At 42.3% G+C, this 17,148-nt stretch overlaps 1 protein-coding gene across 1 annotated transcript; it reads right to left on the reverse strand.

Moving 5' to 3' along the window:
* Nucleotides 1–1,512: 1,512 nt before the first annotated feature.
* On the reverse strand, nt 1,513–15,131 carry LOC120852595 (corticotropin releasing hormone binding protein). The gene is made up of 7 exons (XM_040225926.1): nt 14,921–15,131; nt 14,454–14,553; nt 14,072–14,229; nt 12,509–12,719; nt 10,688–10,836; nt 6,949–7,066; nt 1,513–2,224 (listed from the first exon to the last, which is right to left on the reverse strand). Exons 1-7 carry the CDS (start codon nt 14,999–15,001, stop codon nt 2,067–2,069), a joined length of 975 nt encoding a protein of 324 aa, XP_040081860.1. The 5' UTR covers nt 15,002–15,131; the 3' UTR covers nt 1,513–2,066.
* Nucleotides 15,132–17,148: the final 2,017 nt, after the last annotated feature.

Raw genomic sequence — 17,148 nt, forward strand, 5'->3', positions numbered from 1 at the left:
ATTTTACGGATTTAAAATTGAGACTTATGAATGACTTGCTCAAGTAAGTGGCAGGGCTGGGATTCAAAGAGCTCTGGCTCTAGAGTTGACAACCTTAGCCACTATGCATACGGCCTTTTTTATTTAGAAAGTCAAATTTGGCCAGAATTTCTAACATATTACTTTCTTAATGGCAGTGCAGGTAAAGATTTGCACTTTCCCCCTCCCCTGAGAGCTCATCTGCAATTTTGTTTCTAGAAAGCCATCCCATCCTTTTGGAATGAAGACTAAATCATGGTTATCCAAATAAAAAGTCACAGACCATTCACTGGAGTGACAGTCCTCTCAAAGAGTGTACTCTAATATGCAGTAACAAGCTCTGAAGTCACATGTCACAACTAAATGACTGCAGAGTGTCAAGATTTGAAGAGACCTCAGGGACCACAGTCCCACCCACTTTAGTGCAGAGAGGCTAAGTAGTTTGCAAGATGTCCCTCAGGGACAGAAACAACCTGTCCCACTTCCATGATAAAACCACTTGCCTCCTGACCGCGGACCATTTATTTTCCCTACTGAGTCTAAGGGGATCATGAGTGTTAAGAGCCAGAAACTTCTGATGGTGATATAAGCAACTGCATTAATTCTTTGGCCGCTAGAGGGACGGTGAAAAAGATAAAAGGATTCAACTCCATGGAATTTATTTTCTATAAAATAAGAAACCCAGCATCTTATATAACTAATCAGGAATTATATAGCCATCTGTTTAGACATTTATTCATTCATCCCAGCATTTATCCATCTATCCATTTAGGCATTTATTCATCCATTTGCTATTTCCAGAATATCTACTGAGACAAAATTTAGGCTCAAACCTGGGTATTTTTAGTATTTTCAGTCACTATTTTTCTTTCTGCCAGGTTGCCAGATTTCGTTAACAATCACAGTATATGGGATTCCAGTACATTCTATTATAAAATTAACTTTATATTAAGTATGTTTGGGGACCCAGAATCAAGCCATTAGTTATGGCAGAGTTTGCAGTGTTCATCCATTAATCCAAAGAGGACTTGTTCACTCTGGAGTATTTCCTTTGTTTCTCAAGACTTTATTTCTGACCTCAAGGTGTCTTTTTACAGGCCCGCATGCTTGGTCTCAAGCTGATTGTGGACAAGTCTCAGTCAACGATAAACCGTCTTCAGTACCAAAAAAGTACTCAGATTTCTGCTTAAGGCCTTTGTTGACCTTGTTGAAAAGTACACTCTTCACTGTGGCAAAGACATGTATTCTCAGTTTTCTTGGAGAAGAGTGGGAAAGTGATTCCCACATCCTGCTTCCCTATCAGGACCAATCAGTTAGTGTTTGTGCAAATGCTGAAATTTTACCTTTTGCACCTAATAATTCTACTTACCAACTCAGAGCTCTCTGAGCTCTAAGAAGTCTAAAATGATTTAGCTCAGCATTAGGTTCTCACCTGAGAACATTATTTTCTGATGGTAGTAAGGTAAGTAACTACTCAGGTAAACAAAGCAGGACGCTGAGGTGCCAACATTCTGAATATGTTTATTCATGCTTGTATTTACGATTGCAAAATGTTTTCCATACTACAAATGTTTGTTAAAAACAAGCTGTTACAAATCAATAAATAATACTAGCTACAACTACTGTCTACTATAAACAGAATAAGCAGAAAATAAACAAATGCTACTACTTTGGTATACACAGACATGCATTTTGTTATAAAACTGATAACACCATCATTTTTATTTCTTTGTAGTATTTTCCCTTGTGATACAAGTTTTTATTGCACATTTCTTTGCACTTGTCTTACCAGTTCAGGTTGAAAACATATAAAAGAATTACAGGAAACTATTTCTACCAAGGGAGAGGGGCTTATTTTCTGCCATGTGGTCATTTATATAACAAATGAAAAAGAAGCAAGGTACAAAAATTAGTGTGTGTGAAATGTGCTCAAAGTTGGGAATACTGACTGGTATGAAAGGTTCTTAACTAGCTGCTCATCAAAATCATATATAATAGCCATTAAAAACTCCCTTAGCTAGCAGCATGAAAATCATTGACTTGTTTATTCAAAGAGTAGACAAACAGAATTCCTGGATACTGTTTCCACTCGGGTTTTCCAGTTCGTATGGTTCCAGCTGACGATACTCAAAAGTCACACGATTTATATGTTTTCCACTGGAGACCATGCGCAGCACCGTGTGGTCACAGCCAACTTTCATCTGGGCTATAATTCAGGAAAAAGTAAGTTTCCCAGTAGGTTAGAAACCACAGAGCCAAGCCATTTCTGTCCACAAGATCATTCAAACAGGGCAAAAGCAAGGAGATGTAGCTTCTTCTCACGTACTCAAACCAAGCATCTACCATCAGGTGAAACAGTTTTGTTTTCATTTTCATTATAATATACAGCTGACCCATGAACAACCTGCATGTTAGGGCCGAGGACCCTCCCCACAGGTGAAAATCTGCATATAATTTATCATCTCTCCTCCACATCCATAGTTCCTCCAGATCGGAGGTTCCACGTTTTCGGGTTCAATCAACCCAGGAGGGTGTAGTTCTGCAGTATCTACTACTGAAAACAACCCTCGTGTGAGTGGACCTGAGAAGTGCAAACTCGTGCTGTTCAAGAGTCAACTGTGTAATTGTTGAGTAGTGAAACGGAACTCAGCCTTTCTCCTCACGTGCAAGAACACTGTCAAGTAAAACTAACTATAAAGAAGTAAGACGATTGCTCCTTGTGCTTTTTATATTCTCCCGCCTCCAAAGCTTGGTGGTGAAGGCAGAGGAAAGCAAGCGTCTGTCCTGCCACACCTTTCCTCTAGCTGTATTCTCAGTGGGGATAGTGCTTCCCCCTTGGGACAGGTTGGAAATTTGCAGGGGCTGTTTTTTTTCCCTTCTATTTGCAGGCGCACGTAGCATTTATTGGTCAGGGCTAAAGGAGAGTTCCAGAAAAACATCTATTTCTGCTTTATTGACTATGCCAAAGCCTTTGACTGTATGGATCACAAGAAACTGTGGAAAATTCTGAAAGAGATGGGAATACCAGACCACCTGACCTGCCTCTTGAGAAATCTGTATGCAGGTCAGGAAGCAACAATTAGAACTGTACATGGAACAGCAGACTTGTTCCAAATAGGAAAAGGAGTACGTCAAGGCTGTATATTGTCACCCTGCTTATTTAACTTATATGCAGAGGACATCATGAGAAACGCTGGACTGGAAGAAACATAAGCTGGAATCAAGATTGCCAGGAGAAATATGAATAACCTCAGAAATGCAGATGACACCACCCTTATGGCAGAAATTGAAGAAGAACTAAAAAGCCCCTTGATGAAAGTAAAAGAAGAGAGTGAAAAAGTTGGCTTAAAGCTCAACATTCAGAAAATGAAGGTCATGGCATCCGGTCCCATCACTCCATCAGAAACAGATGGGGAAACAGTGGAAACAGTGTCAGACTTTATTTTGGGGGGCTCCAAAATCACTGCTGATGGTGATTGCAGCCATGAAATTAAAAGACGCTTACTCCTTGGAAGAAAAGTTATGACCAATCTAGATAGTATATTCAAAAGCAGAGACATTACTTTGCCGACTAAGGTCAGTCTAGTCAAGGCTATGGTTTTTCCAGTGTTCATGTATGGATGTGAGAGTTGGACTGTGAAGAAGGCTGAGCGCAAGAATTGATGCTTTTGAACTGTGGTGTTGGAGAAGACTCTTGAGAGTCCCTTGGAGTGCAAGGAGATCCAACCAGTCCATTCTGAAGGAGATCAGCCCTGGGATTTCTTTGGAAGGAATGATGCTAAAGCTGAAGCTCCAGTACTTTGGCCACCTCATGCGAAGAGTTGACTCATTGGAAAAGACTCTGATGCTGGGAGGGATTGGGGGCAGGAGGAGAAGGGGATGACAGAGGATGAGATGGCTGGGTGGCATCACTGACTCGATGGACGTGAATCTGAGTGAACTGCGGGAGTTGGTGATGGACAGGGAGGCCTGGCGTGCTGTGATTCATGGGGTCGCAAAGAGTCGGACACGACTGAGCGACTGGACTGAACTGAACTGAACGGCAAGGATGGACCGTACTGCCAGACAGTTCTGTAGACCAAAAATATCACCTGTTGATTGTTTTCTAGCCTAGATAATGATTCTGTTTTATGTATAAATAAAAATAGCATTTGCATGGTTTAGACATACACTGCTGCTGCTAAGTCGCACAAGTCGTGTCCGACTCTGTGCGACCCCAAAGACAGCAGCCCACCAGGCTCCCCGTCCCTGGGATTCTCCAGGCAAGAACACTGGAGTGGGTTGCTATTTCCTTCTCCAATGCATGAAAGTGAAAGGTGAAAGTGAAGTCGCTCAATGAAGTCCGACTCTTCGAGACCCCGTGGAGTGCAGCCCACCAGGCTCCTCTGTCCATGGGATTCTCCAGGCAAGAGTACTGGAGTGGGGTGCCATTGCCTTCTCCGAGACATACACTAAATGTACTAATTTTCGTTCTATTGTTCACCTGTACTTTTCCTAATGTTTTCCTGTGGTTCCTCTGTCCATGGGATTTTCCAGGCAAGAATAATGGAGGCATTCATTACCTCACAGAATTACATTTTTTTCTTTTCATTTCCCACTCCCTTCCCTTCTGACAATCAACTGTTTGTACCTACATGAGTTTCTGTTCTGTGAAACTCAGTAATTATTAAATAATTATTAAAATTTTTAGTTTATTTCTTCAACTCAAGCTGGTTCCTGAGGCAAGATTTATCTACCCTACAATAATCCTTCCTGCTATTTTAACTTTCTCAATCTTTTTCCCCCTCTTTGTCTCTATAAGGACTAGATTCTGAGAAACATTATTATCCTTGTATAACAGCTACTTCAAAAACATGCACCTGGGTTTAAATGAAGTAAAACAGCCAGATAGAGTTATTTAGGTAAAAGTCAATTTGGAGAGATAATAAAATATAAATCCTGTAATTATTTTACTATAGGCACCAGGGAGTCTAGGCTAAGCTTCTATGACGAGGTCCAAAGTTAATTTTCTTTAAATGATTGGGAAGGTCATTCTTTTCTGATCTTACTCTGAACTTTAATCTACATAATGCGCCTTATTTCCTTTAGTTAATGTGCATATCATTTATTTATTATTTGACATATTTCTAATTCAATCTAAAGGGCAAGATACCTAAGAGTTCATTGTATGAACAATTTAGGAAGGGCTCATGGAAACATGATGAATGAAAGAAAAAAGTGAAGTCTAAAATGAACCAATGAGTCAGATAATTCAAGCCTTCAAATTATCATAAGACTGGTTTCAATCATTTAGATAAAACAGGCAAAATATTTGGCCTTGATCACACCCTTTTGGAGAAGGAAATGGCAACCCACTCCAGTATTCTTGCCTGGAAAATTTCATGGACAGAGGAGCCTGGCGGGCTACAGTCCATGGGGTCACAAAGAGCGGGACTAACACACACACACACACACACACACACACGTTTACCTAAACCAAATTATATAATTCATGCACCAAAATTGCTATAGCTTCAGTGATCTAAATTTTAAGGGATGAGTGTTAGATCAGTTCTTAATCCAGTCTTTTTATCCAGCTCAACCACATCTCCTCACAGGTACCCTGCATCAGCATGGAAGGATCCAGTGCCTTTGAGAATGCCAACGGAGAGAAGCCACTGGTTTAAACCAGGGCTCAAGTGTAAATTAGCATAAACTAGCGCCAGATTTTTAGCAAAGTGAGTTTTTAGAAATATTTTCCCTTTATCTATGTATATTAATTCTATTCCAGAGTTTTTGCTTAAGATCCCAGCATTAGCTCAGAGAGTGAAAATACTGGTGGGCAGATCTGGGTTTAATTAAAACAGGTAACAGCTGATCAAAGGAGATCTGATTTGCAGTTTCATTATTTAGTTGGTGTGTGATGTGTGCTTACAAGAGAGGAAGGGGGCTATGATAAGGGATGAAAGATTGTTCTTCTCTTTGACTTGTGTCTCTTAATCGATGATCACTGGTTCCTGCGTCTGAAGGACAGAAAGGGGAGACCTTTATAGAAAGGTTTCACATAACCGTCTCTCCCCTCACTTGGACTTCATTAATTAATTTGGTCATGAGTCAGCAATTCCACCTTCGCCCCACCCCACCTGAGCCTGATCAAATCGAAACTCCTCACTGATTCATAGTAAAGAAGACCTGATTCTGTTTGGTGCTGCACCATGAGCTAACCTGGTCTTTTATTACCAGCGACCACTTTTAGACTTCAGAATTTACTTCTCTTTTGGCAGTAGTCTTTCAGAGGCTGGTTTTGCTGTTAGAACTTGGGGATATTCTAGCAGTTCTGAGAATTTCTAATAAAGTGAATCACCTTTTGATGTATTTACTACGAGTAATACACACACACATATACATATATATGGTAAAAATGACTTAGATATTACTTTATCATTATAGTATTACTAATTGATGATACATACACTATGTGAACCATGGTTTTCAGTCAGCAAACTCTTTAGTCACGAGAGGATGAAGGCAGGGACTTTCAAAAAGGTAGAACAAGCACAGTTCTCTGCCATTTTCAGTTTTACCTAGGGCCAACCTTAAACATGCAAGTTTGTTACTTCATAAGTTTCTCTCCAATGTCAGATATTGTGGTCATGCATTCTTGATGCTGTGTATAGGCTCAAATGCAAAATCCTCACGTTGGTTCAATGGCAAAATCAAACTTTTTTTGGTGGAACTTGCCCTTTCACGTATAAATAATTTGAAGTGTTTTATTTAAGGCCGAAATCTTGTTGTTCGGTCACTCTCTGCGACCCCACCAGACTGCAATACCCCAGGCTTCCCTGTCCTTCACTGTCTCCTGGCGTTCGCTCAAACTCACGCCCTCAGTCTTTCCCAGCATCAGGGTAAAACTTCATAGGCACATAAATAATAATCAAAGAACCATCTTACCTGGGCCAGATAAAGGGTAGCAGAGATCAGCTAAAAGCAGCATCTTGGAAGGGTCCAAACCAGTTCCTCCCAGCAGCTCCACAAAGTCTCCTATTCCCCCACAGCCTGCGGAGGACTTCTAAGAGAACAAAGCGGCAGAGGAAGACGTATTTAAATCACCTACCAAAGTCAAACCAATGGCAAATTAGTGAATTCACTCCTTTAGGCCCAGACATCCTGGAAGTGCCGTTTAACATCCAAGGCTCCGGAAATTAGGACTTTTTAAAGAAAAAAAAGGAATTGCTTTTCTAAATTGGTTAAGTAATCATTTTTTAAAATGTGTGTGCATTTAAAAAACATTTTTTTACAAGTGCAAGGACTAAAATGATGAAATCAGAATCTTTAAACTCCATATACGGTGTATAAAAATTGCATCTAAAAGTGGTTTGATTTTTAAATCATTTGGACATATATATTGAATTATTTGAATTTCTTAATGCATGCAGTCAGCGTTTTTATAAATAGGACCTCCATATCAGTTTTTTCCTTCAACTTACCTCTTTTCCTCTTCTTTATAAAAGACTTTTTTTTTTTTTTTTTTGCTATGGAGACAATTCTTACCCTTTCTACTGATAAGGATTTAGATTAGTTATAAGAATATTAAAGAAAAAAAACCCTCATTTGGGCTCAGATTAGCTAGAGTTACCATTAACTTTCTCTGTCCAACTAAAGTAAATTTATTTCAAGCTATTCAAAATAAATATCTAGTCTAAAACTCTGTGTGGTCCACTAGAACCATCTTTTTCTGCTTCCCTTCATCCTTTCCACTCTGTCTACAGAACTCCCTGGGCTTCAGTTTCCCAGGCAAACAAAGCCACCCCTCTCTGCCCGCTCCTGTGATCAGGGCTGGCCTCGCGATCACATGGCTCACATCCACATTGCTCACACTTACGAGGCCTAGAGCTCGGCTTAATGCTCTGTTGTCACTATCTTGAAATTCTTAATAATTTTAAAATAAAGTCCTTGTGTTTTCATTTTGTGCTGCCCCCCACAAATTACACCACCAGTTTGCCTGTGATCCTCTTCTTCATTGAGGTACACTCAAGAGACCTAGCTGAGTGTGGCAAGATGCTTAGAAGTTAACCAGATAGACCATACTACATAGGAACCAAAATCTAAAACAGTGCTGAATACACACGTACATAAACACACACAGTCTAACATTAGGAAGATTTTGAAATGTAACTGGAACTAAGCAACAAATAGAAAATAATATAACAGCATTTATTTGTCCAGTGAAAGGAAGCAAGTGGTGATGGGAGGTATACATATTTAGAGCACCCACTATGTGCTCTATGCATTTTACACATTTCATCAAACCATAAAATACAGGATTAGTCAGCCCCACTGTGTACAGGGCTCATGTTCTTGTATGAAGAGTTGAATAAGCCATTTAGAAGTAAAGGGAAAAAAATGTAATTGCCTTTCCCTTGAGTAGAGGGTGTCCAGGGAGAACATGACTTAAGACTAAACATTCCAGCTGGTTCTATAGGTTCCAAATTTCACAGGAGGAGGTGAAGGGCAAAAGGCAGACTCAGGAGAGAGAAACGGGAAATAGGAAGTTGGGAAGAAATAGAAACTAAAATGAGGGCAATAGGGATTTCCCTGGTGACCCAGTGGTTAAGACTCCATGCTTCCAATGCAAGGTCAGGGAGCTAGGACCCCAAATGCTGTGCGGGGCAGCCAACAACAACAACAAACAAAAAAAAATGAGGGGAACAAAACCCAGAAACAAAGAGGTGGGGAGCACACACTCCTCGGCATTTGGTGACTTTTCTGTCCTCTTCCCAAACCTCTCAGCTATCCTCAGTAAACAATGGCAGGAGCTGGGTTGCGTAGGGACCTCTAGATTTCTCTGTGGAGGTTCCACCTCCCTGGACTAAGTTATTCTCACCTCTTGCCTAGACTATGACGGATGGCCTTTTAGGTGCACTCCTGTACCACTCGGGCCGCTACAGCTCATTCATCATCATTCATGGAAGCCAGAATAACATTAGGGCAATCGTCTCCTTCCCATCATGGACTCTGTGATTTAATTTGGTCATGAAGCCAGCAATCCCAGCCCCCCTCACCCACCAGATCACGATCAGATGGATTATGCCCGACCCCCTTCAGTGATTTGCCACTGCACTCAGAATAGACTCTTGCTGGGCTCTCCACCCCAGCCCTGCCTGTCTCCCTGGTGCTGTACCATAGCACAGGGCCCCTACCTTTGCTTCTTTCTGTTTCTGGAGCTCAGGAAGCCCATCCTGCCTCCGAGCCTCTGCACCACTGTTACCCTGTTCCCAGCGCTCCGGGGGCTGCCGACTCCTTCTTACCTATCACTGAAATCTCACTTTAAATGTCTCCTTTTCAAAAGGTTTCTCTCCTGACCATCTTAGCTCAAGTAGTTGCCTGCCCTCTCTCTCCCACGTTTGCCCCCGCGGCCACTCTGCTTCATTTTCTGTAGGTACTCATCACTATTTGAAACATATTATTCTTTTGCCTGTCTCATCCCCTAGCATGTAAGTTCCATGTGAGCCGGACCTGTTTTGTTCATTGCTAATTTCCAGCATTTAGAATAAGGCCTTGCACATAGTAAGCACCCTAAAAATTCTTTTTTGTAAAGCAACAAATACTTAGAACACTGCAGACTTCACACTGTTTTAAATGGTAAGCACCAAGATTACTCCTCATAGCCAAAAATAGCTAAAATGCAGATCTCTCAATCTACCATACTTCTATATTAAACATCAAGAATGACATACAGTCTCAAGCCAGTAAGGTTATGCCAGAGACATCCACTTATCCCGGTCTTTATCAAAGGATTATTCTTCCACAAAGGTTCAACTTAAAAAAATATAAGCACTGGCCTATGAGTTTAGGGCTTAAAGGAAGTTGTACATACTGCTTTTCTCAGCCCTAGTCTTATTTATTTGATTTCACTGAAACCAAATAAATCTGTCTGATTAGGAACTTTCTTTGACGACTTTGTTCGATGCCGATGAATATATCAGTTATCTTAACCTAGGCATATGAGAACATAAAAGGAGTTGAGGATGACTCAGAGGAAACGAGCTGCCGGTGCAAGTAAATGTGGTCAAGGTCAGCACAACTGCAAAGTCCATACAGCAGTTCACGGGGGGAAAGTAGATGAAGAGTCTCAGCTAATGTTTTGTTGCAAAATGTATGGCATGAAATGTAATGCAAAAAAAAAAAAAAAAAAGCTTCAAAACTTTACTGTATTTTGCAATATAAAAATCCAATTTCACATTTTCTGCTACACTTGGCATTCCTTCATCACACAGTTCTGTCAATGAAGACACTTCCTTCATGTCAAAAGAAAATTCCAATAATCAGAAAAACAGCTGTGTAGATGACTCACACTAGGTTCTGCTAGGAGAGAATTTCTGTAAAAGAGGCGAGTACAAGAGAGTTCAATTGTAATTATATGCCACAACTTTGCCAGTTGGAAACATTTCTTACATCATGAAAAAAGTATTCAAGTAGGCAGAAGGGGCACCTGAGTATGCAGCTTGCAGCATAATGGAAATAGAAGAGGAGCGTGTTCAGGCAGCGACGGCGGGCTCGTGTGAGATGAAATGGTCAGACAGAAGGACCGGCCACTCCCATTCATCCACGTTCACCCTGTGTGATTACTTTTGCTCTCAAAAGTTTGCTGGGGCCTTAGGAAGTGACTGGGAAGCAATAAGCAACTCACCTTTAACTGCAGACCATTTAAGTGTCCCAGGGTGAGATCGGATATTTTGATCGCTACAGGATAAATGATGGAGAAGCTGCAGTTGCGATGCTGACGTGGCACGACCAGAGTAAACCTTCCATTTGGGGTCTGGGAGATGATATTGCAGGCTTTATAGAAAAGCAAAATCACGTTTTCACTATCTTGTGTGCTGGGCTTTTGTGGAAATTTATCTTATCCTACTCTAAGCTTCTGTTAATGGTCTAGGGGCTTGGGGCCCAGAAGAGAATACATATCACAAAGGTGATTTTGGAGATGGAAGGACCTGGGGAAGAAAAACCACCAGGGATATATCCACATGGTTAGGAAGCCCTGGGCTGTAAGGGGCTTCTAATTGTAATCTCAGGGGGTCACCTTATTTATAACACTCACAAGACATAAATTAATAGCCAACCAATCAATACTAGCTGGTATAAGTTCTAGGAATACTTCATTAACTAGGGTCTTAGTTCAATCTGGAAGTCTGGAAAAATCAAGGCTTAAAGAGGAGATCAGAATTCAAACCCCGGTGGTCTGAAACCTTTATTAACTGAACTTGGAGATATATGTTACTTTTTAGATAATAAAGTAAAGAAATATTGAACTCATTACAAAATAGGCTGAGAAAATCAGAAACCAGGCTTATATCTGATAAATATTTACTGGGTGTTAAGTGGTAAGTTGACTAAAAGGTAAATCTTTAATGTTTATTTATTCCCAAAATTTTCTGAAAATTTTTTCTGTATCTCAGGTCTAGACTTACAATAAATATTCTTTTAGCTATGAAACTAGAAGCATCAGAGTTTGTGCTGTTTTTGGCCAATTACTGGACAAAAGTTTCTGATGTCAGAATTGCCTTTGCCTCCTTATATTTTTAATCACACTTAATTTCAAAGTGAACTGAAATTCCTTGATGATTCTAGATTTCTGATTTCTAGCCAAACAAGATATAGGAGAAATAGCTGTCCTCTAGTATTATTCTTTTCCAGTCCTCAGAAATAGCCCTTCTGGGTGCTTCTTCCATAAAAAGTTACTTTGTTTTTTAAAAATAAAAACTGGGAGATCAGTCAGTACATTATTTTTTGGCAGATTAGGTAGGCACCATTTTTCAGTCACATGAAGTGTTAATATTAACACTATTGTATGCAACCAAAAATGATTATGTTTTCTTTACCTGATTTTTTACAAAACATTTTTCTCTTAATGGGGAAAAATAGTAAATAGATGAATGAAGTCATTCTGATTAAGATAATGTGTTTTAGGCCTGGGTTATTTAGCTTTATAGCATCTTTTCATGTATCCATCAGAAACCAATTAAATTAGAGCAATGGGTTCAGACTCAGAAGGCAACACTGAAGTTCTCTGGTCCAACCCTCTGCTCAGGCGTGAAATCTGTCTACACATCCCAGATATGCAGTCTTTCAGCATTTACCTAAGTATCTCAAAGACTTCATATCTGAATCCAGGTCAAAGGAATGACTGGAGGGATTAAAGTTTGTCACTGAATACATTGTAGTAATTCAGGAGATCAGAAATAAGACCAGGGGAAAAATAGAATTCTAGCCACCATAAGTTAGTATCTTATTTAGCCTGGTAAATAAATTAAAAACTGATTTGATTTTCATAATAATGAATCACAAATATCCTTTAGGTCATTTCTAATTACAAAAGAATTTCCGTTCAAATCCTTCCTCACTTCAAATTTCTTAAGTCTGTGCAATGATACTACTTTTGAAAAGTAGAATGGACGCTCTCTCCCCTCAGTTCCTGCCTTTTAACTGAGAAGTCAGGAAGTCCACTTACGGAAGAGGTTAGGCTCTGTCTTCATGGTTATTGTGAATCCATTTCCTGGCTCATGGACCCGGAAGAAGATCATGGCCACGTTCTGGGAGGATCTGATGCTCCTTCTGCTCAGACCACTCTCACAGAAATCTATGTACCTCTCAGTCGTGGGGAGAGGGTGATCCTGGGAACTGGGGAATTTCTCCCCCTTGAGAATCCAACCATCAAATACCTTCCAACAAAAACACAAAGATGATCACTTCCATCAGCTCCTGAAATCATAAATGTGTTGAAAAGGGGGAAAAGCTTACCCAGCAATGGACCTTCCAATTATAAGTAGGGAATAGACAGACTGCACCCCCCTGCACACTTGCTTTCTATTTGTGTATATTTTGACTGTATTGTTTGCAAGTCATATGATTAATTAATTAATTATTGCTTTTTCCCCCCCCTTTATAAACTCCAATGTGTCCAAAGCAAATACTTTCTTATACTTTATCATTTCAGCCACCTTAGTAAATAAAACTACAGATGATACACATTTTTGTATTGGTCATTATTTTTCACACATCCTACCTTCAGAAGAATTCCACAGGAGCATAATCTGGGCTTCAGCTTTTCTCTTTCCTCATTAAAATATGAACAAAATATCTCAAAAATAGACAGCAAAAGGACAAACTGGAGCAAGAACTTTACCTACCTGCCGATGGTTATACATACCCATTTCCCCCATCTTTAAACTTATCACACTTATTAAAATATCAAGAACTACTTTAACACTTAGACAATAATGTCTGGTATGCAAATTAGGAGTTTTTTCCTTCAGTTGTTGAAGTTTGTAGTTTGGCGGGACAAAAGGTCAAAGTCTACTGACTTTATTCTTAAAATCACAAGTCTCCAATTTAATGAGTTCAACCTAGTTCGAGTTAGTAACATTACCAGCTACAAATTCCTTCATCAGGTCAGTTCTCTTCCACTGCATTTGACAGTTTCCAAAATAATTCCACTTAAGAATTTTAATCATGTTCACTTTCACTGGACTGGAAAAGTCCAGCAACCATCCCGAGCTGACCCCTAAGGCTCACAGGGAACTCGAGTGGGGATGCTGTGAGACTGGAGGACTTGTCCACACCTCATCCCTGCCTCAGACTAGATTCCTTCTCAGCATGCCTCCCAGTGGCCCGTGCCCTTCTGCTCCAAAATCGGGTCACCCAGGCGTTGAAGACAGCCTTTGGAAGCCTGGAACGATTCCACAGAGAGAGGGACCCGCAGGACCAAGGCGGGCTCAGATCTCAGACGTGTGAGGTCGCCTTCTAACCAGGGCCACGGGCTCGCGGACCTGAGCGCTCCTGCTCAATGGGCTTGTACCACTTTTCATCTGCCCCAGGATGCAACAAGCGCAGGACGAGAGCTCACAGAGGGCAACTTAAACCACTGCAGGAGGCACCAGCCCTTCAGGGAGTGAGGGGAGGTTCCTTTTGCCTAGGGATCCCGCTCCGGCACCAGCTGAGCGTCTAGTTACCGGCTCTCCCTGCTGGGTAGCTGGGACCCGTCCCTTGCTCACCTGGCCCGGGGGCGCCTCACCTGCAGGACGTCCCCCCTCAGACAGTCGATGGAGACCAGATCGTAGTGGATGGTGACGAACTCCTCCGGCTCTGCGATGAAGAATGTGGCGCAGTGTAGCTGCGGCCGGTCGGCGGTGAAGGTGAACTGGCCCTGGAGGCTCAGCATGTCCACGCACCCTGGGGGAGGGCAGCGGGGTTGGCTGCAGCCCGCGCTGCGCCGCCCGGGGCAGCCCTCTCTCCGCCTCCCGCGACTCCCAGCCTCAGCGCCCGGCTCCCGGAGCGTCACCCCATCTCGCCCAGGGGCACCTCCTCGGACGACCCTTTGCGATGGGAATCTGGGCCTCGAGCTCCCTCCCAGGGGTCCGGCCAGCCCCCACCTCCCCACGGCAGCCCGCACTCACTCAGAGCGCGGCGGTACAGCGGCTCCCCCTCCAGCTCCCGCTTCAGGCTGGCGCCACCGGCGAGGTGTGGAAAAGGGTCGTGATCCACTGCTTCCCGCAGCTGGCCGGGAAAATTAGTCAGTCCGGAACAGTTCAGGGAGGGGAAGAGGGGATCAGAAGCGGGGTACCCTCCCTGCCCACGGCACAGAGAAGCAAGTGAGCAGATCAATGTCTCCAGGGGGATCCGGAGAAGATGGGAAGGTTTAGACCTTTTCCATCAGATCGGGGTATACCCGAGGGGCCAAAGGCAAAGGGGGAAGAAGTAGGCAGGAAGACCTAGGGGATACCCCGGGAAAGAGGGGGCACAGTGAATGAGGAAGAAGGAGCTAACCCCGACATAATCTGAGAGCAGAGGCAGCCTGCCCATCCCCAAGGCTGGACACTCAGGGCTGGAAGGTGAGATGGGTCAGCCCCAGGGAATCGCTCACCTCCAGGTACCGGCTCTCTCCTCTTAGAGCCAGCAGGCAGATCAGAATGAAGTGACACTGAAGTTTGAAAGTGGGGGCCATGCTGGCCCTGCCTCTGCTGCTGGTGCTTCCTGCTCCGGAGGTCTCAGGCTTTGCTTCCCAGGCTCAGCCAGGCTGAGAGCTAGAAGCTGGTAGGGTCCCTTTGCTGGGTCCCTTTTATAGAGCAGTGAGGAGCGGAGGCTCTCTGCCCCTTAACTGATCTGAGCTCAGTAACCATGGGTTACCTGTCTCGGCGACAAAGTGCGCGGCGATGACGAGGGTCCAGCCCTCAGCCACAAATTTTCAGAGTGGTCCAGCATTATTCATCAAGAATGATTTCAGACACTTACAACTTAGAGAACTAAAGTGTGGGAGAAAGAATGAGGCAGGAATATAGACTAAGGGATGGCATTTACTTGACCTGCCACATGCTGGATTATCCTCTTCAATGGATATGCAGGGAATTTCTGACTTTGCAAAGCCAAGTGACAATGTTACACACAGGCATAAAATGCCCACCCCCACACACAGCCTTATCTGATAACCTTAAATGGAATTGTGTTGGAAATTGTCAGAAAATATAGTATTCACGCAGTTGCCTCTCAGGACGAAACTTGAGGAATTTTCAGCTCCAAGGAGAAGCTGAAGTGTGATTTTGCAGAATATTTCAGTCATGTAATTCAAGTTTTCTTTCTTCCCTTGGTCTTTGCTGTATCCTGGTCCAGTTTCATGTAAGCATTTCCTTAAGAGAAAGCTAACTCTGGAGTCCATGGACATCTGGATTTCAGCCAAACTATGTCATATGGCCTGAATGTATAGAGAGGATGGACGCACTCCAGGATCTTAACATCCATCTGAACCCCTGAGAGATGGAGTCCTTCCATTTCATGCCTTCAAATACCTGGATTACTTTCATACTCCAGTAGAAAGAACTGCTGAGAAGTTCTTTCTAATGAGCCGTTTTATTAAAACGGCTCATTAGCAAATTTTCAGGGCTAAACAAATGACTTAGAGATGCAGGAATAAGTTAAGCTTATCTTTGCTGATTAGATGAGAAAATTGCTTCTCCTTATGTCCAAAATTGTAGGAAATATGAATGTCTTCACTTCTGGTCTTTCCACCCCTCTCCAATGTCTGTGATTCAAGACAACTACAAATTCTAGAAAACTTCACATTTTTACCTCTGCCTGACAGAAAACTTGGTTTCCACCCACAGCTTTCTTTGCTATGAAAATTACTACAGATAATAAGACTGTCATAGTGTTTTAACTCAAGAAAATGGTTGCATATTTAGTATATAAATATTATGAAGCAGTAATCTGCCCACTGGTTCAGAATTTGATATTTTCTTGTTTTTTTCATTTTATATGTCCTTATTTAAGACAATTCTGAGCTCTGAAGGAGCCACCTCTTTATTGTTTAACCTGTGGGCCTTCCTACCATTGTCCAATTCTGTAAACAGACCTCAGACCACAGAGAGCCTGGGAGGAAAGGGCACCCAAAGGTCATAAACACTGGCCATCATGTCCTTCTACCCATTCTGGGGTTGTTCAGATGTCTGAATTTTAGAGAGGGTATAAAGAAACCTGAAAGGAATTTTTTTTTTTTAAAGTGAAAAACACACCGCCTAATCCCAACTTGCCTGGCCCAACATGCTAGGCCTGTCTCCCACCCTGGCTGTGCCTGGAGGGAGGCTATGGCCACTCACAGGCCCATCCTCCTTTCTAGTCAACCCAGCCCTGCCTTGAACCACTGAGAGATGGAGTCCTTTCATTTCACACCTTCGAATACCTGGATTACTTTCATACTCCAGTATGCAGCCCAGCGCTCAGCTTGGAGACCCCTGTGGGTCTGGTTTTATTAGCATTGTCACAGAGACATTCTGCTTCAGATCAGTCCTTTACACACACACACAAGCTCATGGACCACCGTGATGGTCCTAGAAGGCATTCGTGGGTGCTCCTCCTCAGAAAGCACACCTAGGGGGAGCTGGAGTGAATGAGGTGAAACTCGATGACAGACGGGCAACATCCTACTTTATGGAAGAATCTACAAACTGTAGTATTATAGAAGATGGATTTCATTCCTGCCAAAGCCTACATGGGGAAATTCAAGTGTAATTTTCACCAGTTTGACAAATATCTGCTAAGACAGTGGAGACCATGTTTGATTTTGTTTTTATTTAAATAAGAGTAACTAAAGGATGAAAC

This window comes from Oryx dammah, unplaced genomic scaffold (genome assembly GCF_014754425.2).
Source record: "Oryx dammah isolate SB20612 unplaced genomic scaffold, SCBI_Odam_1.1 HiC_scaffold_26, whole genome shotgun sequence".
NCBI lineage: Eukaryota > Metazoa > Chordata > Mammalia > Artiodactyla > Bovidae > Oryx > Oryx dammah.